Source organism: Battus philenor, unplaced genomic scaffold (assembly GCF_028537555.1).
Source record: "Battus philenor isolate CCGP_79_NKW_IND1 unplaced genomic scaffold, ilBatPhil1.0.hap1 SCAF_9, whole genome shotgun sequence".
Classification (NCBI taxonomy): Eukaryota; Metazoa; Arthropoda; class Insecta; order Lepidoptera; family Papilionidae; genus Battus; species Battus philenor.
In genome coordinates this window covers 3,512,736-3,534,484 of record NW_027181759.1, presented here as the reverse complement: position 1 = coordinate 3,534,484, position 21,749 = coordinate 3,512,736, and the positions used below count along the sequence as shown (strand labels likewise).

At 33.4% G+C, this 21,749-nt stretch overlaps 1 protein-coding gene across 1 annotated transcript in view; it reads left to right on the top strand.

The window, feature by feature from the left end:
* Positions 1–116: 116 nt before the first annotated feature.
* Hel89B (histone acetyltransferase 1) overlaps positions 117–21,749 on the top strand; it is a 51,699-nt gene continuing 30,066 nt past the window's right edge. Inside the window, exons 1-4 of the mRNA XM_068775616.1 lie at positions 117–304; positions 10,477–10,529; positions 13,295–13,472; positions 18,811–18,874. Coding sequence (XP_068631717.1) covers positions 10,519–10,529; positions 13,295–13,472; positions 18,811–18,874 — 253 coding nt within the window. The 5' untranslated portion in view covers positions 117–304; positions 10,477–10,518. The remainder of the gene's footprint in view (positions 305–10,476; positions 10,530–13,294; positions 13,473–18,810; positions 18,875–21,749) is intronic.

Sequence of the window (21,749 nt, the reverse complement as noted above, 5' to 3'; positions counted from 1 at the left end):
TTGATATTTCTGGCTAAGTTCCAAATGTTTTTGAATACTCACATTTGATTGGTGGAGTCGTGTGATTATTATTTCTTATGCGGCATTGTCCGCCCAATCAGCACGCAAGTGCACAATAAAGACGGACTCATCGGCAGCATGGCTGTCAGTATAAATTTGAAGCTTGAACGATGCGCTTCCTTTCGTCACGTTGGTTTTTTTTGTTTGTGCAAATTGACGAATATGTTATCGTGTGTGATTTTGTGTGTCTCAAAAAATGGATCGATTTTGGCGCAGTAACGTGATAAGTACCTTGTTACGCAAGGTAAGAATTAGTATGATTAATAAAACCATTTTAAGTATAAGTAAAAAATAGTGATATACTGTTAAGATAAATCTGTACTAGTGTCATGACACCGAAAAAATCAATTTAAAACTATCTACGTGTGAGGGGCAACCTTTCGTTGTCTTTAATTAACCGATACAAGGTCGTATTTAGAGGTCCTAGCGCAGCAGCGAGTGGCAATGCATTTAATTGAAATAATCAATACTATCATGTCGCACGGCCATATGTTAACATGAGTGAACGGTCCGTGTTACATATTACCGTTACCATTTTTATTTCCATGACCGTATTCAATATGAAATCGTAAATATATCATGCTAATGTGTAGTTTATAATTACGGCTAAGGTAAATAATCCGCTTTGTCAATTGTGTCAAAAATATTTGTTAAAAATTCACGCCCACTCCTTAAAAACGAAACAGTCTTTATTTATTATACCTGAATATATTTAAATATTATATAGCTATTGTTGATTCATTGATGATGGTGGTGTTGAAATTTGAAATGGATAATCAATTTTACGTGAGTATAGAATGTTACTTGGTACAACTCATCATGTTATATTGCATTGACACCTATGATTTTTTGCGATAAAGAATTAGTGTAAGAGAATGTTTCCAAAATTTTTACTTTACCTTCCATTACTGAATCACATACACACATAACTAAGCCCTTTAATCGATTTTGTTCAGGTATCATTATATTTGAGTTTTGGCCAGTGTCATTTGGTAATGTCAAGAATGTATTGTTACTCACAAGGAATTATTTTTCGAGTATTACCTGTTTTTCTTGGGTTTTCAATATTTTTTTAAAGCAGTTGAATATTATAGTTCTTTATTATATTAAATGAATTTATAGGGCATACAAAAAATAGCATTTCTCTGTTGCTATAAAGATAATTGTTATGTCAGCTTTATGTTGTTACAGTTTCAACTCATTTTTTGCATAATGTGTTTGTTTTTAGTATTAAATTTTCTTTAAGTGTTCTGTTATTGAATATTTTTATGTGAAAGTATTAATCAGCTTGAGTAATAATTTTTTGTACCTTTTTAAAATTTAGATAGCACTGCTTCTGATCTTAAAAAAAATAACTTTGTAATGGTTTTATTGATTACAATCTTATTTGTTATTCAAAAAAGCATGTATATATTTTGTACTTTTGTGTTTTATGGTTAAGTATGTATTTGTGGTTTAGATATTTTGTTATATAATGAACTTTAGTGTAAAAAGTATAATTTAATGAACTAAGTTATTAAACGTGGATTCTGGTGATTTACAAAAAAAAAATATTTTTGTGTTTACCTGTGTTATAAATTAAAATACTTGTATTAACAGATCCTATATATGAATACTTGAGTAGCTATTCTGTTCTTTGTAAATAGGTCAATTTGATATCCAGTAAATTGTCTTTTACTTCACATATGTTGTATCTTCACCTTGTTACTTTCATTATTACATAGTCATCTTGCATAATTCCGCAAACACAAAATGAGTATCAACATTCATTTGTTTCATGTAAACATTGTCAAAAATTTTGTTAAATGTTCACAGAAATCACTGCTAGCTTTAATATCATTGTTTTTATAAAGGTCGAATTAAAATAAATACAGAAATAATAGGTGCTTAAAATTATAAATTTAAAATTTAAAATGTTACATTATAAGGTTCTATAACCTCACCATTGTTAAGAAAAGAACTGAGTGATGGTACATTTGTCTTGTTCATTCACTGACCGCTATTTTATTGTGCATAGTGGTCTGTATCTGCATCACAGTTGACACTATTGAACTTGGTACCACCTACAGGATCCATTATTGCTCGAGGTTAAGGAGTCCTAGAATCACTTGAGCTAGCTTAAACAACAACTTATTTATGGTTTAACTAAATATAAGTATGGTTAACTATTTTTATTGTACTCATTGGAGGCCTTGAAATAGTAGTTTTTGAGACAAACATATATAGCAGTATAAGTTAAGATGTTTAAATATTTGTGGCTTAAGTTTTAATGAAGACAAAAAGATTACTCATTGTAATCTATTCAGAGATGACATATAATTGCCTCTTATAGTCATTAGATTTCTGTTCATGTAATATAAAGAGTCTATTATTTTGTGTGGGAACATAGTTTTGAAATAAAATATAAATTTTAGTTAATAATCATGACATATATATTTAATCTGGTGAATGATGAAGATATAAGTTTTTTATCTATGTATCTGCTCAGTATAGTACCCATAATCCAGTTGCTAAATCATAGTAATCATGTTCGGCAAATTTGTTTGTCATCCATTGATATTGATTAAAAGAGTCATTTTTTAAATGCAAGCTTTCATTTTTACGACAGTTAAATGGGGTTATAGGTACCTTACTATGACATTTTTGCTAAATGCTGACAATTTTTTTGTCTTTCACAATGACAAATTTAAAAAAATTCATTGTCATGGAGAATAACTAATTAATATTTATTTGATAATTTACAACCATAAAGAACATCTATAAATTATTGCATAATATGATTGTGCTCTTTTACAATAAGTTTCTACATTATTTTTAAAGTTTATTCCGAACAAGTTAATAGTACTATAAAAATATTAAGAAACCATTTGCAGACCCCTATTCTATTGAAAGGTATTATGCAAGAGTCAATAAACACATAATGAAGAAAATTTCATAGCTCTATACATATGCTTATATATGTTACACTTTATCCAAATGAAATGATCTTTAAATTAGCTTAAAAATTTAATTAGCTATTTCAACCTTAAACAAAGTAGTCACTTACTACCCACTACCCACCACAGTCACTTACTGCCAACTACCCCTACTAAAGATAAGTTGTTTGAAATGATACTATTTTGAAATTAGATGTCACTTGACAAGCCATTAAAAGGTTCCGGGAGACAACTTGAATATGTCAAAAACGCCTGGTATTAATAAAAATAGTTTATTATTCACATTCGCAACATGAACATGTGCAAAAATATGTCTATATAAATAAAATAAATGTCTCTACTGAATGGAAAGTAACAGTAGAAACCGACCGGAAATCGAGATTGTGGAGACGGCCGATAAGTGCACATTTAATATAGTATATCGACAAAAAGAAAATTGGTATTATTTTCAATAACAACTCAATTTTATTCTACAAGCAATTAATTTTTATATGTAAGGGTAGATTTTTTAACAAGCAAAAGTTTAAAATTCAATAAACCGCTAGGCAAACTACTATTTCCGTATATTTTTATATAAAATTAATACACCTTTTATATAAAAATATCTGGTTTAACTAATATTAAATAATATGCCCTTCCTTACGCTATACTAATTAAATACAAAGCCCACATGCTGTGTTCGCGCTGCACCTTGAGACATAACTCGCGGAATTAAAAATCGCGAACCTTGTGTTCTAAATTGTTAAAGTCATAAGAAAAAGTACTGTATATCATGGAATATGGGTGTATGTATTACACGATTAAATAAAATGGTGGGCAACACTTAGACATATAGGTCAATACTTATACTATATATATCCTAGCTACTTCAATTCGAAATGCAATGTTACAGTAGAAATTAATTGTAGGTATTTCGAAGGACTGTTATTTGTATCTTGTTCTGGCTTATTGTGTGTTCTTCTATTGGAGGTTGGGTATTTTTAAGTCTATCTTGATACTCGATGCTCCAATTCATAACACTGCTCTGGTATTCTTGAACTTGAGGGTTTTCAGATATGTGGTGCGTCTTCTCTCTGGTTTTTGGTCTCCCTGCATTTTTGTATTCCGTTGAGGGGACATGGAGATATGTCAAACTCTTATTTGAAGCCTTTTTAAAACACTACTACCGTAGTTTCAACAGCGGTGGAATAGTGCTTCAGTCTTTGGACAGAGCTAGAGAAGAATTACCTCACTGCTAGCACATAAGTACGGCTTATCACGTAGAACCCGCCACCGAGGAGTTATCTAGGAGATTATTGGAGAGCGTGCTAATGTCAAGAATGTTCAGCTCGTTACGGATGAGGAGCTCCGATATTCTTTCTCCATCTCTGCAGCCTCCTGCAATATTATTACTCAGATTTTACCCTGTTTTATTAACTGCAGAAAATAGTATTTTTCGTTAAAACATTACATGGCTAAAGAACTGTGACTACCGACAGAAAATTTACATCATTATTCGTCAATAATAAATAATAGACGCATATTTATGTTACGCTTAAAAATAAAGCACCAAAAAAAGATTTCAGAAACCTTGACTTATTTTATTTACCTCCTTAAGGTTTATTATCGCCCACACGCCGAGTGCGTCTGCTGTATTGAACGGATGCTGCGATAACGCATCGTGCTGACCCTAAAAATAAATCTGACGTATTTGGACTAGGCTATCAACGTAAATATTATTAATCTGTTGCAATAAATGCAGGGCATGATTCGCACGTGATTTTTGTGTGAATTATTTTAAGCCTATTTTCTATATTCTAATATCGATTGGGAGACAAAAATTTTCTACTATTACCATAAGTTGCTCTCCTTCACCAGACTTTTTTCTTCTTTTCTGAATATCGTCACGTGAATATAATCGAAACTGCCACGACACTTCCCACGATTACTTTAGAAAAACGTTAAAAGCATTCAATCTTTTTTCAGCCTGATAAATATATTATTTACTATTATATACTTGCTACTAATTACTCAGGAAATTACCATCAGTTTTATACTATTCTGACTTGCACTACCGTGAATATATATATTTTGTTATCTTCTCGTCAGTTTGCAGTAAAATCGGGATATGTACTTCAAAATTATTGGTATATAACTTCATAACAAATATTTAAAAATATTTAAAAAAAAGTTATTGTTTAAGCACAGGATTAAGTAAAGGAGTGAGCCTTCTTCCGGTAAGTCGTAGTAAGGTCGTATAATAATCAAATTATGTACGCAGAATCGCACAGCATCATGGTGCATATTGGTTTTTTTCCAGCTGTTCGTCAAAGCGTTTTGCTAAAGTTGAGAGTAGTTTAGTCATAATTACAAACCAGTATGTTGTAATGACTCGATTGTTGTTAGACATTGATAACCTTTATCATTACAAAAATCTGGTCTGTAAATATAAAAACTAACGAATTATTCAAGAATACTCTTATTAATAATAAGAATCTGGTACAGGCGTGTAATCATTACAAATATACATACATACACAAACGAATATATATATATATATCGTCGTTAAGGTTCATTGACACCCAATGCGAGGTATGTCTTCCTTAATGCAGGCGGGTTGACGATATATATACATAAAAAGCGGGTAGGATATGTACAAACTATGGTAAACTAATCCTGACATAGCATCATTTTCAATAGGGATTGGATTAGGAATAGGATCGGTTGGAATACGCCTTTTGGGTCACCGTCCGACTTTGTGCATGTCAATCCGTCTCCTCCACACCAGAACTTTGAAGACTGCTACTTCAGCCTTCACTCTACTTCACCGGATCGAAAAGCCGCGCAGCTTTTAACGTCGTTCAAGTATACGATTAACACATAATTTTTTTTTACTTAGTATCTTATCTATGGTCTTGTCTAAAGATATTGCTCTTTAGCAAAAAACAAAGTTGGCGCAAAGGCGCTTGAAAATATGAATAAGGTAAAAATAAAGAACTCGTTGTTATTCTCAAAACATGATGTAGCTCATCAACTTGCAAACGTAGTGTGTACGTGTGGACATATTTTTGGACAAGTGGCGGTGCCTACATAAATTGTGGTTTTTATTGTGTATGTATGTAATTATTTAAATAATAAATATTTTAAAGGTTTTTTTCACAAATCGTAACATGTCCACACCGTGTTACGTTTATATTGAAAAAGGCTGAGACTAGCGAAAGTCGCGAGTTCGATTCCGGCGATATTTCATCAATCTTGTATAATCCACACTTTGTTCAATTAAATAGAAGAAGTTCCTAAAGGATGGACAGCAGAGACCCATGCGTATTATTCTTAATTTTGATAAAAAAATGTAGACATACCTTAATACTTGAAGAAGAAGTATAAATCATACTTTGTGCATTAATTATATAGGATTGCTACTGCTCACAAAAAAGTTACCAGAGGATGGTCAACAGCGTCCTCTGCGAATCATAATATCACACTGCGAACACTTGCTAAGTGTGGCGAATATGATATATCCCCTCTTCTTTCCTCATCATCTTCGAGGAAAGACTATGCTTTGCAGTGGGCGGTCTATAGGCTGAAAGGATGACCAGTGATGTGCGGTGTATTCGTCGATATTTATCAAACAGTTTTTCAAATTTAACTTCTTTTATTACTTGATTTGACATGCGTCGCTAAAAATATCTGACATTTTTTGCTATGTCTAAACAACGTATACAAAAGTTTAAATTCATAAAAAGTAACAATCCGTGTTTCAACTCCAAAGGATAAACAGATTTTAAATTCTAATTTCAGTTTATCTTGGTATTTTCCGTTCACGTTCCATAACAAGTATTGGTCACAATGCCTTTGATGTAATATGTCGATTATTATGTAAATTAAATAAATGAAATGTGTATTTATTTGCAATTCACCGCACATGAACATTTTACACGTAAATTCAAACTAAATTTAAATTTGTGTTCTAATTTTAAACATGGGAATCATCTTCAATTCACCAGATGTCCACTCTAGAACTTTCCACAGATTATTGCAAAAAAATATCCCTAAGAAATTTTAGAAGCAAATTAATTATGAATCTTAACCATAATCGGCTAAAGTTTAAAATAGACTTGAAGAGCTTCACTCATATGTAACATATTTTTTATAATATAAATAGATGGACAGTGTCAGTGCTATCCGTTGTCGCGACCAATCGCATAACTGTCGTAGGTATCATGTTTACTTTACGAGCGGGAATTCATTTGTTACACAATACGTTTCCTAAACCAGTGCGAGAATGCACTTTAAAACTTCAAATTTAAATACTTATTATTTTAATTCTGTAAAGTTTATAAATGTTTTAAGATATAACCGTGTAAAATTTTGTGTCGTCAACCATTTGTGTTTTTCAAAATTTAGAGGGCAAATTGAGAAAACGTGCGTTTGTAAAATAAACAGAAAACTACACAAGCGCAGTCATTAAATTTTTGTTTTAATAAAAAAGTATAAATTAAAAGAGGTTACACAAAACAATATAGGAATTTATTGCATCTTATACAACGGTGAGTATAAATGCGTTGTATAATGTAATATTGACAAATGATTTTTGAGTGACAGCCAAAGTCCAGGTTCCCTATTTGCGCCCACTTACACCATGGACCTTAGCTGCCTGAAGCTGGTGATATAAGCGTTTATTTCCTGTAAAGTATCTAGACCATGTGCCGGCAGACGCGGTGTGAGTAGGCTTCTGATTTGGTAGGCCGACGACTTATTCAAGAGAAATCGCTGGATGGACCGGTCATCATGGCGACTTGTACCTCTTCAAAATGGCAGTAGGCGGAGCTTCACCACCACGTAGTGACACCTAACGAAGATAGTAAAAGTAGCTGGAAGTCACTGCATGTGATTAGCGCATGACCGGTCATCGTAGCGATCTTTCGGTGAGACCTGTCTTGCTGTGGGTAGATTAAATGCTGACATAATGTCGATGTAAGCGTCTAGGCTAAGAGTATTCAACGTTCAAACCCCGTCATAATGGTCAAACAGCCAAATAGAAAGAAATAGATGGTAAAATCCAAACCTGGATGGCGGTAGTCTTAAAAACAACACTCTACCTGCGTTATGGTGCCTTCGACTGAAAAAATATGTGTTCTTACAAATATAGACTCAAGATAGGATATTATATAAGTAAATATATGATACATACCATATCGGCATTTAATTTAATAATTACACGATATTATAGTAAATGTTATTGTCGTCTGTCAGTTCTTTGTCTCTAGACAGTTTTTAGATGAATTGAAATTGAAGAATAATTGGTGGAATTATTTTAGAACGAAACATAAAATATTTGCACTGAATTGTGGCAACGGATGTATCCTCTGTTCATATACCCACAATTATGACATCATATTACTTGAAATGATGTCATAATTGTGTCGAAACGAAAAATATAGACTACAGACTCTGTGAAGCCTATTTAGCCGGTTTTTGTCGATCTACGACAATATTTTGAAATACTTGAGATATCATCATAATGTATTTCTAATAAAGTGTCACGTTATATTTTCTGATGAGGAAATCCCACTTCCTGGAATACTCGGAAACGAAGTGCTATGTAATCACGATAACGTTCGTGCTATCTCGTCTGCTGACTCAACTGCAGACATTCGTGATTGGTTTTGAATAACTGTCGCATCCAGAATAATCTTCAGATTAGTAGGTTTCAGAGTTGGTTCTTTAGAACCAGTAACTAGGGGGACAATATTTTTATCTAGTGATTAGAATCTACGATCAATTACTTTTTTGAAGACCTTGATCATTTTTTTTATTAGTTTCGAAACGCAATGATTGCATCGAAACAAAAAAGTTTTTGTTCATATCATTTAATTGTGTTTCTGGCCTCGAAATTTTAATTGTTAAATTCTTTGTAATTTTATTACTAAAAAATAGGTGTTCTTACTAAGAATCGTACTATCAAAACTTAACCTCCCATATGCCAAAGGTTTTCCAGGCGCACACCCTATAGTTCCACCACTGTACGCGCGACGCGTTGGAGTTTGGATACACTGTATTTTTCGTTCGGGAACAAATCCTTGAAATTTTTTAACGCAACGTTGTTGTCTATAATCTGCAGTAAATTCAGAGAAAATACTTTGCATTTTAATTTTGAAGTGTATTTTAATATATAAAAAATAATATAACTTGTGTCGTATCCGGACATAACTGTCCTAAGACAGAAGGGCAGCCTGAGCAGATCATGGCTAAGGCAAACGAATGGTAAATGGCCAATAGAAATATATTTTCGAGTACTCGCTTTATTTATTGATTTAACGTTTTAATAATAAACAACGATTATACAAAGATAAGTTCTTTATTTTACATACATAGGCAAATATAATTTCCATCCATCATGTGGTTTTATGCTAGGCGTTATATTTGCTTAGGTGGACAGGTGCCTTAATTATAATAGTTATTTTACAATTTTCCACCCAATCTTCTCTTTTTTCTGCATAAAAAACATTTTTCGTGTCGAAAATATGAATAAGTCAGCCGTTCTCGTGTTTTCAGCTTAGCAACACATTGTGTGATTCATTTTTATTTATATACATATGTAGATTACGTGAATACGTACACGTGTACTTGTTATGATTTCATCATAATATTTTAATAAAAAAAAATCCCTAGAAACCAATTGTTATGAAGAATATTAAAGTTTATGTTCGTCGAATATTTTCATGCTGTTCCGCGGACGTGACCGTCATCCCCCTACATTAAATTTTAATTGTTTTTTAATGGCAGCAGAATTACGGTGTGCGTTACTCGATTAGACGATCTGTCTTTAACGTAGGCGGGGTACAAATGAAGATGTAATGAAACTTTGGTGACGCAATGTTTATATTAAAACAACTTTGTCTTACTTCCTGCCATTAGTGAATGTAGATACGTCGACATAGTTTTTATACTTGTAGTGATGCGGTGAATTATTTACGAACTACCTCCCTCTTTACAAGAAAAAAAATTCAACGTATGTCTTTTAATAATCTAATTATAATCACAACCAAGAGAAGCTTGTTTGCGTAAATAATGGCTTGGCTCACTAACAGGCATAAACTTGTTACCGAAATTCCTAAACCGAATCAATTAGTTTATGCTTATGCGTATTTAAATGTTTATTTATGTAATATTAAAATTTAAGACGTATAGATCAAATATCTTTTCAAAAATATATATTTCTTATCGCCATAGTTGACGGTACCTTTCCTGCAACAACGCCTGTAAAAGAAATGCTTTGACAGAACTTTTTGGCGATAAGCATTGACGTCACGAAGATGCTTACCGTTACAAGCAAAGAAAATCCATCACCAATTCCATTCATAGTCTGCTCCATTAGTTAGATGGCGCTTACAATGTGTTCTATTTATTTCTATCTTCTTCTTTCTCCTTTTCGGTATTATTCCTAATATTGCGTCAAAAATATGATTTTTAATGAATTTAATTTATTTTGTTTCAGGGCTCATAATCAACAAGAAAAAGAGGTTGCCACTACAGCAATATGACGTCAAGGCAAGTATCAATTTTTTTTAAATCTAAGTAAAAATATTTAATAATTAATCAGATTTTATGGTACGAGCAGCTCAGAGGTAAGGACTAAAACTGCCTGCGATCGTAAATCGAGGGTCCGACTCCCAGTATACAACCTTATATAATTCACATTTTGTGCACTAATGATTTATGTTTGCCACTGCTCACAAGTTGCTAAAGGATGGGCAGCATATTCCTATGCGTACCATAATATCACACAGATTGCCGCCAACCCGCCTGCCAAGCTACTCGATTATGGAATATATCCTCATAGATATCTTTGGAGGCGGCCTATGACTAGCAGCGGCATCCATGGGCTAAACCGAGGACGTGGTTTTATTGCTGGCTGACATTATTCTTAATTGTAATAAAAATATGTAAACATGCCTTTATTTTTGAAGATTAGAATATAAATTATGAGTAATGTAATTGTAATGTATTGTAATTAATAGTATAAATCATCCCCTTTTGTTGCCATTAGATCTGTCCATCGGTAATCGACTGCCAGTATTTTTAGATTTTATTTTCTGCCAGGAATTTTAAACGCAACTCGTGATGTTAGGCTGATCTCACACTAGATCGCACGGCGCGATCAATGGTTTGTACGAATATAAACATGCGTTTGTTTAATACCGATTGCTCGTCGTTCGGTACAGTAGATATAGCGAACGCTGCCTCACTCTGTCGACTGTAGAGTGATGCGCTGCAGTGTGAGATCACCCTTAACGCCGGACATTCCATTATAAGAATCCATTTGCCAACGGATGTCGACAACACCACGTCACCAGCAATTATATCACAGTGTTAATACAGTACAATGTAGTTAATGAATTAACAGGCTTTCTGCATTTACATTTACTTTGAGCTTTTTTGTCTAAATAAAAAACCTATCTGTAGACCAAACGAAATGTTTTAAGACTCCAATATTTACACAAGATATGTATGCTTGTATGAGTATGTGTACATGAATGTGTATATACATATATATATATATGGTATCTTAATATGAAGTTTTTGAAATTTAATCGATCAAATTAAAATAATAAAAGCGATCATCAAATCAAATAGGCTTATTATATTTGTGACTGTTTAAAACATTTTTTATTCAGTTTGAAAGAATTTCATTGCTGTGGATGAATTAATGATTTTTAAATTGCAAAATAACACTTGTAAAGCTTCAAAGATTTCAGAGAAGTACCATGTCCAAGCCAACTTTCGTCGCCTAAAATTAGTGCACAAAAAATTTGGTGTAGCTAGTGGAAGTAATACGCCAATGATATACAAGATAAACGCAATGCGGTGTTGCGCATGATTTTGTATTTCAAAACTATGTATAAAACGCTAAGTCAACACTGGTGGGATTTGCGTATCAATTTTTACATCAGCTCTGTTTACTTGTTCGATGACTGATTAAAGGAAGAGTTAATGTAGTACATGGATTTATACAGGATGTTATGTAGAAGAGTGTAGGTGGATGAAAAATTTTTAGTACGGGCACCATGGTCTGATATGTTTCAGTTTTTTTATTAATAGTGATTAAATTGTCTACCAGTAAAATTGTTTTTATTCGAGTTGTTTGTTAAATTAAAAACGTAATATAAGATTACAATATATTCTTTTTTATTATTTTTAAGATAAGGTTATGACCAGTAATAGAATCTAAGTGATTTAACTTTTCTAATCTTAAAAACAATCGTGTTTAACCAAAAGAAACGATACAAAAAAGACTTTTTACGTTTTATAAACTTCAGTGCATCTTTACAAAAAAACGTGCTATTAAAAACCGATTAAAATTTAGTTTAGAAACATAGAAAAGTAGTTTGTCTTCTCCTCTTTCGACTTATAGCCCAACAAAATACACCCATAACTTACAGAGTTAAAAGGCCGAACAGTCTGAGAGATAGTTAAAATGATAAAATAGTTGTTAAATAGTATAAAAGTAAGGAAAGTATTTAGCGGGAACTGATGGGTATTTAGTAATCCCTTTGTATGTTAAACATGCACGGTAACAAATTAAGATATTTCCATTTTTAAAAACATTAATAAACAAAATCGGAACAAAACGCGACGTCACACATTTCTGATACGCAGTACTTTTTCAAAACGTGATAATTCCTAACAGTTTAGTACATTGATATTTTCGTCACATCCGACCAGAAAGTGATCTATCCACTTTTTACATAAGAATAGTAACATAATTTCTAATAACAAAATAATTATACTATCAATTCATTAGAGCTATTATTTTAATTGTATAAAGGCAAAGAAGTTGACTGTTTTTGACCTTTTGTGAAAAGTTAAACGTCGCGGAATAATCATGTTTTGTTATGTCAATCTTCATTTATTATTTCCCTTTTTTGTTTTAGTTTTTGAGTGTCACAATTGTTTACTTGATGGTATTTATTAGTGTTTACCCAAGTCCCTACTTAAACTATTTAGTGACCTAAATCTTATATTTTTAAACTATAATAAACGGAATTATTTTTTTTACTGCGCTTTATTTTTTTCTTCTATAGATTCGGGATTATAATTTTTTTAACTTTTTTTAAAAAAAAAATAGTGCTCTAATTACATAAACAACGCCTAGCAATGTTCGATTCGCTCGGTTTTTTTTTTCGCTCGGGGGGGGTCGATTTCGCCACTTCGATAAAAAGATGAATATTATCTCGTGCTAGTCACGTGAATACTAACTTGATGTATTATACTTGTGTATAATGCCATGCGTATTAATAAGTTTCGTGATGCAGGCTAGACCGTCTGTTTGTCCTGCTGGAGGCTGGTGCCGGCGCCGCGACCCGTCGGGCGGCCGCGCGTCAGCTGGGCGAGGTCCAGAAGGCTCATCCCGAGGAACTGCATCGTCTACTGGGCAGGCTCATGAAGTACCTTCGCTCTCCCGCTTGGGAGACAAGAATCGCTGCTGCTCAGGTGAGATTCCGAAGAAGTTTTTAAAACCTGTGAGAAAGATATAGTTACATTTATCTCTATCTTCCTCTCTCTCTCTCTCCCACTCTCTAGTAGTTTTGGCACTTAACTGTCACTGCTACCCAAGTGACATTTGTGAATTGGCACGGGTTTGAGTCGGTAGTAATTAAGCCGATTGTCTGTAAAAGATTGTTTGTTAATTAAACATTCGACTTGCCAAATCAAACTCCGAGTTTTAAATGTCGATGTCTACTTTTTGAGTCGATAGTTTAGGTTGTATTAAATAGAAAGATAACATTATATTTATTAAAAAAAAAATTTGCGCTTTCTTGTAAAAAAAATGTATGAATCGTTTGTTTAATACTTTCACTACAATGTGCCTTTCATTTACCATTTTGTAAGAAGCCATATGAGCAAAAAGATCGTTTTGAATAAAGAACGCGCCGAAACCATTACGTATGCGAAATCTATAAAATTATTTATCGCACGAGTAGGTTTTCTAGTTTTACATCCATTGCTGCTCATACTCGAAGCTGTAAAAACAAGGTACAATTACAAGCGGTAGTGGAGTATCAAAAAAAACATGCGTTGCTAAGCGGGCAGTAATGAATTTTCTGATCATGCGTATAAACGTTATGGTAACGAACAATTGTTTACCAACTTTTAACACGTTCTGCGCGCAGCAATTTTTGTAGATTTTTCATTTAGGCTGCGTGGGGCGTATACGACCCACACTCTAAAAATTAAAAAAGTTGTTCTACGTTAAGATGTATGCTTTACAATGTTTCAATACAGCAAAGATATAATTAGGGGAAAAGTTATGAATTTTAATATGCATTACGTACGCATACGTAGTGTAAAGTATATTCGACCTTACAATTCATTTGTTTTTCAAAGAGAATTGCAAATGACCTGAACGGAAAGTGCAGCGGGGGTCGTACAGGCCCCACATGGCATGGTATGTGTTAATATCAATGGGTTGTTTAGAGCCTCATATTGTGATTTTTAAATGTTAATTAAGCGTTAAGAATGCGGTCTCGTATATTTGTGAAACTGGCTCATGGACCGAATCGGATATACACGATAAAACATTGAATATTTTTATTCACGACTTCCACGTGTATTTACGTTTACTGTCGCCATATTATGTTATCAGTCTAAAAACGTGACTGAATTTGTAATTTAGCGATTTTACATTCGATGCTCACTATTTTATTTGTTAATTTTTGAATATAAATTATTTTCGCTAGGTAATTTTTTTTGCATATGTAGGCTTTTTGTCTAATAGACTGATCAACGGACGAGGAACAATTGTGTATTATACTTTTTTATTAGTAATTGCATTTTATCCTATGTTAATTACTACACATATAACATTTAACTTTTTTGTTCCAAATTCAAATATTAATTTTGAGACGTTCAACGAGCAATGTCACACACATACACAGACTGCGATAAATACAGATTGTCATTCGTCGCCGTATTTGTGAAGTATTCGAAGTACCCTCATTTATATTTAGAACAATTTTTTTTTTCGTTATTTTGTCATTATTTACCTTGTTATTTACAATTAACGGGAATTGGTTGGGAAAAAATCTATAGGAGGTTTTTTAAATTGCTACAGACGTAAGAACTCCGCGACTGTTTAATACATTGAAAAATCTTTGCAACAGTCCAGAGTTGATGTTTTCTAAGGAGTACTCTAGCTTGCTAAAAATAGTATAGGCATTCAGCGCCTTCCCCAAATCCAATCATCAGAATTTGTATACTATACAGGGGCACATAGTGAAATTCTGACAAAAAAATTCTTCAGTAATTTATGGTCTCGTTTGATTTGCAGTTTTCGATAATTGTAAGTTACCTTATTGTTAATAGATTCTTACAACAATTCTAACCTGTCATCATAATAATTGTTTTGTTTTGTTACACAATTCAGGATGTATTTATATGCAAATGTGTATGCATTTATTAGTCTGTATTAAAATAACACTGTAAATGTTGTTTATCATATCGTAGTAAAAGCTTTATAAAATTTGCACTCGTCGCTTTAATAACCTGTTAGAAAAACACAAGTCATTGTTTTGTTCTTCGATAACACTAATTCCCTTAGTTAATAAAACTGCCTACAGTTTTTTTTACTGATACATATAATTAAAATAAATGATATCGCAGTTGCGTTTTGGTTTCCATTTATTTTAATAACAGTAAAGCCTTGACTTTTGTACATTATTTTATTCAAAATTAGGAGCACGCATACATCAAAACGTAATATAAGTTTACATTATCTTCGTATAACATAGTACAAAATAAAATATGTTTGCTTGTTGTAGGCATAAAAAACTCTAGACATGGTTGAAGTTGATGCTGTTAGCCCAGAGGCTTTTTTCATCGGAACTGAGTTCACGGAGCGGAAGCGTCCGTGAACTTAAAAATAAAATAGAAGTTGGACACATGGATTCCAAATTGTATGATGACTTTCGCACGTAGTAAGCCACTTTACCCAAGTAGAGCTGTGTAGTGGTCCACAGGCGAGCCAAGGATGGATCCGGATCCAACCTCTGTTCGTCTACGCTGTTCGATGTTAAGGAGCGAGCGGCTGCCTTCTATAAACAGGTGCTGTGGTGTGATGAGTTGTGTTCATACTCCCACGGCTTCTTATTAATATTAAAACAAGACACGAAAATTTTATGTTAATTTATTTATAGCCAAGATGATGATGTCGTAAAATAAGTCATTTACAAGTTAATATAACCTAAATTACATATACTTTTATTATATTTGCATAGTCTTATAACAATTTTAGGTCCCTCGCTCACGTCGAATTGGATCTTTTTACACTTAAAAGACTTAACTTATTTGTGGTAGTTAATATAATGATTTTACATTTATTTTTAAACATTGGAAACACTACATGATGACTAACGAATAAACCTACCCAAACTATGTCCACGAAACTGCGTTTATATTGTGATGGGTTTCTTAGTAATATACACAAAATTGTAATGCAGTTTATATTCATTTAATATTGTATACGCGGGGCCAAGTCAGACTGGCAATCGAGTGCAGGTACGGGGCTATTGCCACAGACTTAAAAAACAACGTCTCACATATTATATTTAATGGTATTAGACATATTGTCATATGGCAATATAACATATCAATAAGTAACACAGAGTTTACTACAGACTCCGTAATTATTTATTTAATATAAAATTATTGTAAAATTAAAGTACAGAACGAAAACAATATGAAATAGTTACTCAATGAGGTTTTTATAATATCTTTGAATGTTAAAGGCTAGGGTATCACCAGCCCAGTAAATTCAACAGCATTGAAAACAAAACATGTACGATATTCGCACTACTGCTTCAGCATAAATGAGTGGCTCAACATTTTATTCACAGGGGCCATAAACAAAAATAAATAAATTAACAAAGGCTGAGTAATGCTCTTGCAGATTTTTGAAATTGTCGGAAATTCAATTAAACAGCTATGAATAGACCCAGTTGTTTTCCTTCGCATTTTAACACATATTTTCAGCCGATATACCCCCTTTGCTAGTATATACATAGGCCTTATCTAAAGATAACCACGATGAAATGCCTTCTGCTGTTCTTATCCAGCGTCTTCCCACGATCTTATTTATGCCAGTAGTTCACCTGGTGACGGGCGTATCCGCGCTATCATTTATTTTACATTAATATTTCACACGTTATTGGTTTGTAGAAATGAATGCAAATTTTTAATTATTTAAAGTAGAATGATGAATAATATAAAACGTCAGAGTTTTATTTTTGTATATATTTTTAAAAAGGCGTATTAAAAGGTTTATAAATTTGTCAAGAGTCAGCTGATTGGACAGTCAATATGGTCCTATAGGGTTTTTTTTTAGAATGAGTGTGTGAATGTCGTCTCAATTTCTGCGTATCACAATAAATTACAGCATTAATAATATACACGCGAAGTATTAATGTTATGTAGGAGATATTTACATGATTTAATTTCTTCAAATAGACAAGAGAATTGAAATTTTTTAAAGTAACATTCAATAGGCCAATCACGAAAGCTCAGCCGCCCGCTGGCATCATTTACCTAGAGGGCCTCTTGCAAGAGAAAACATCGATAAAATAAATATTACGCGCTGCAACCAGCTCGTGTCAATTTCCGAACAAATACAGGCATTATTGTCGATTGTAAACCTGTCTATGGAGATATATGTGAAATACCGATTGACTACATTTTTGTTATCTTAAAGCTGCGGTTGAAAGAGAATTGAGGAAAGATTATGAGGAAAATTTGTATATACAACACGCATTGAAGTACATCGCGAATAGAAATCAATCCATGATACGACTATTTGTGTCGATAGGGGTTTTATTAGTTGGTAAGATATTAAGTATCTGCTTATATTAAGATAGGAGATTTAAAAATGTATGTTGTTCGCAAAAGTAAATATTTGTTTATGAAATGCCGCTGGAGCTATGTATATGCAGTTATATAAATATTTACTCATGAAGCAAACTATGGATTACTAAGTTTATACATTAATAAAATATCCCGTAACAAGTGCAGAAAATCGAATATATTTTTCTGACCCCCTAATAGTAAAAATGTAATCCCTATATAACGTTTGTTACGATTAGTTATAAATATGCTGAATCGACATTAGAAAAAGAGCAAAAGAATTGCATTAATTATATAGGATTAGCTCTGGTCACAAGTTTCCAGAGAATGGGCGGTAGCGTACTTTGCGTATCATAACATCACATTGCGATCGCCAACCCGCCTGCCAAGCGTGGCTATTATGGTATATCCCTCCATATATATCTTTGGAGGCGACCTATGCTTTGTATCGGGGTCCTATGGGCTGATATGACGATACAGTCTGTCTTCTACGGTGTAAAAGCTTGAGGTGAATATATATAGCTGATTTTTAGCAAAGAGCTTTAAAGCTTTCACGTCTATAATCGATCACCCTGTATACACCGAAGTATTCTCGATACTAAAAAAACTAGTCGGTCCGCGTTAATAATCGTTATTGTTTGCCGGTTTAGTTATAACGAAGGACAATGACATATCAGTTGCTTTTCAATGTTTGCCTTCAACTTGAAATTGATATTGACATTCTAAATAATAACGAATTCATTGGATACGTTGCGTCAGAAGGCCGTCAGACAAAAATGATTCATTGCTTTCTTAACGTGGCAGAACTAACGCTACTAGAAATAGTTCTGCAGTTTTTTATTTTTTTTATTTTTGGAATTCTCTATTTTAACACTTGTCAAAAGTGTTAACTAATTCAATTTTGTGATACGAACTAAAATAACATTTTCTTACGCAGGCTGTTGAGGCGATACTCTCGAATGTTCCAGAATGGCATCCGCCGACGAGCGCTGTGAAAAAAGGTATTTTCTTAATTTATATGTAGCCTGTGCTCAAGAATGACGAATGTTTAAGATTACTTACTGCTATATTATCGTTGTCACGTACACGTTGTTAATATAAGAGTCATAACAGTGTTTTGTTTTAAATATTATTACATTTTGAATATTTTGTTGCACCTACATAGAATCAATATCGATATATATAATGTCACACGCAGAAACAAGTTAACATAGATGAAGGCGACTACGAATTGTGGAAATAACATATATGTCTCACATGTTCATCTTATAACTGATACTACGACGATCTTATGTAAGCACAATTTACATATACAAACAATAATAGATGGTTACAATACAAAACAAGCTGCCACGAGATTAAAACGAGTTTTACATTTACATATCCTGCTGCTTTATTATTGTCTTCGTGATTATACCATTTCAGACAAAAGACGTCAACCGATGGACACATTTCTCCCCTCCCACAGATTCTTAATAGGACTTCCGTCTTTAACTAGGCATTTATGGTTTATAGCACTATGTCTCAACCTTTTTTATGCCATGCCCCATCATGGCCTTTCTAAAACTCTTACACTTCCCTATGTAACATAAATAAGTTTCTATTAAAGCGAAAGAGTTAAACTCGTGTAGATTCTGTTTTCTAATTGTTCTCATTAACAATTAAATTGCGCCCCTGAGAGGCGTGGGCCCCACGTTGGGAAACACTGGTTTATAGTTAAGCTCAATTCAATGTTTAAATAACGGTATAGCGAAAAGTTTGGTACTTTTTTCTCAAATAGGTATTTCGTTAAGTTAGGAGGATATTCCAAAATCCGTTAGATATATAAAATATATATAGTGACATATAGTTATGAGAAGGCACATCTAGTAAATCAGCCGGGGTCTTCAGGTTCTGGACTATAGACAACCTCCGGCAAGCGCAGCGTGAGTTATCTCTCAAGGTTAACAGATGATCATATAAAGGTCGTTGGAAAACACAGGACGCAACGCTTCCAATTGGTCCTAGTAGAATTCTAAGGGGAGACCTAAATCCATCAATGATGACATTCACTAATATCTTTTAAAGATTCCTTACATCCTGAGGAATGACAGATTCTTTGCTAGTTATGAAACTCATATGTATTTGTTTCTTATAAGAAAATCACCAATGACGGCACATCAGAATGTATATAATATTAAATGAACGCAGCCTGCGGAGTCCTAATTCTCCTGGCACCCTCGTGCCGCTATCATCCCTGCGTTAATTATCTAGTAAGTCTAAAGGAACAACTTTAGTTGAGGCCGTCTCATCTGTGTTGTCGTCATCGGCATCACTTCAGCCGATTGACGTCTACGGCAAAGCGTAGGCTTCCTTTGAAGATCGCCACGATGACCGGCCTTGCTTTCTCTATATTCAGCGACTTCCCGTGACCTTGACTATGTCATCATTTCACCTAGGGGGGGAAACACCCACGCTGGGATCACCGTCTGTGTACTGCACTAAAGTAAATCTGTGTCAGTAAATATTATTAAGTTTTATTAGTAATCAAGTCTCGAAAGCTTCCATTAACTAAGAGCTTCGAACGATCTAATTAGCAAGCAAAACTTCGTCGTTGCTTTTACCGTTCAATATACCCAATGAAACTAAGTGCCCAGTGACGTCATTGCTGCTATTAAAGCAAGAGTGTTTTACGACAGTCATGAGAAAGTCAATATTTTATATGTACGAAATAAATTGGTATCCAGCCTCCGGTTGCCAATATATCTAGTAAATTTGATTTACACTTGTTGATCATACCAGTAAAATGTGGTGAGTTATTTTTTGCTATTTCATCTTTATGGAAATATCAGTACCGCACATTACGTGTATACACGGCGAGACGGGAGGTAGTTTCAGGCGCTCCGTGTCTTAAGTCAGTCATCGCTCGCGGCTAGTGGAACCGCTCTTTCGCAGCGATATCGAAATCATTGCACTAAAATTCTTAAGTTAACACAAGAAAAAATTGTGTTTTTAACAAAGCAATAGATATAATGTTTAATTCTCATCTAGGCTTTTTTTTAATTTGACACTGGCATGATGATGGAGATGAACAGTTTATATATTTTTAAAAATAGTAGTCATACGATAAACAGAGATAAGTAACTTTCGTTTATCCAATGTATATAAGGCATAAGCTGTCTGATGTTGGACTGATGACCTGGGTCGTCGGAAGGCGCTGAATGTAGATCCGCTTCCAACCGGTCCTATTGGAAATCTTTGAGAGTAGCCGCACTGAGAACGTTACAGTTCTGTAGCTGAAAAAATGATGTTTGTGATGAATTTTTGATTTGATTTGTTACATGGCGTAGGTGGTGATGGACAATTTTAATTCACTGCCTGCAATTATGATGTCGGTTCCGTTGCTATATTTCTGGTTTTCTTCAATACGCACTATTAGTTTATAAACCGCAGAAGATAATCGTAATAGTGTTTTTAATCAGCGCCGTGAGAAATTTCAGAAGAACCCAAATTGATTAAAAATAGAATACAAAGCTTCTCTCCAATATCTTACGTCTAAAATATGTGTCTACGAGTGTTTCTTTCACAAATATTCATGTTATATTATTATTAAAGACACGATCTGTTGGTTTAAAAGGAAAACGATAAGAGGAAAATTGACTTGTAAAATGTGTATATGTTATAAGTAACATCGTAAGGGAAGTGACAAGATATACTCGAATATATCACGTCCAACGATTTATCATTAGCTAGGATAGCTGCACGGCCATTTTCATCTAGCGGATGACCAAGCAGTTTTTTACGAAAAATACAATTCTTTGATTTTGGAATATTTGATTAAAAAAAAACGAATGCTGTGAATGTAAATAAAATAAAATTGCTATGTTAAAATGTTTA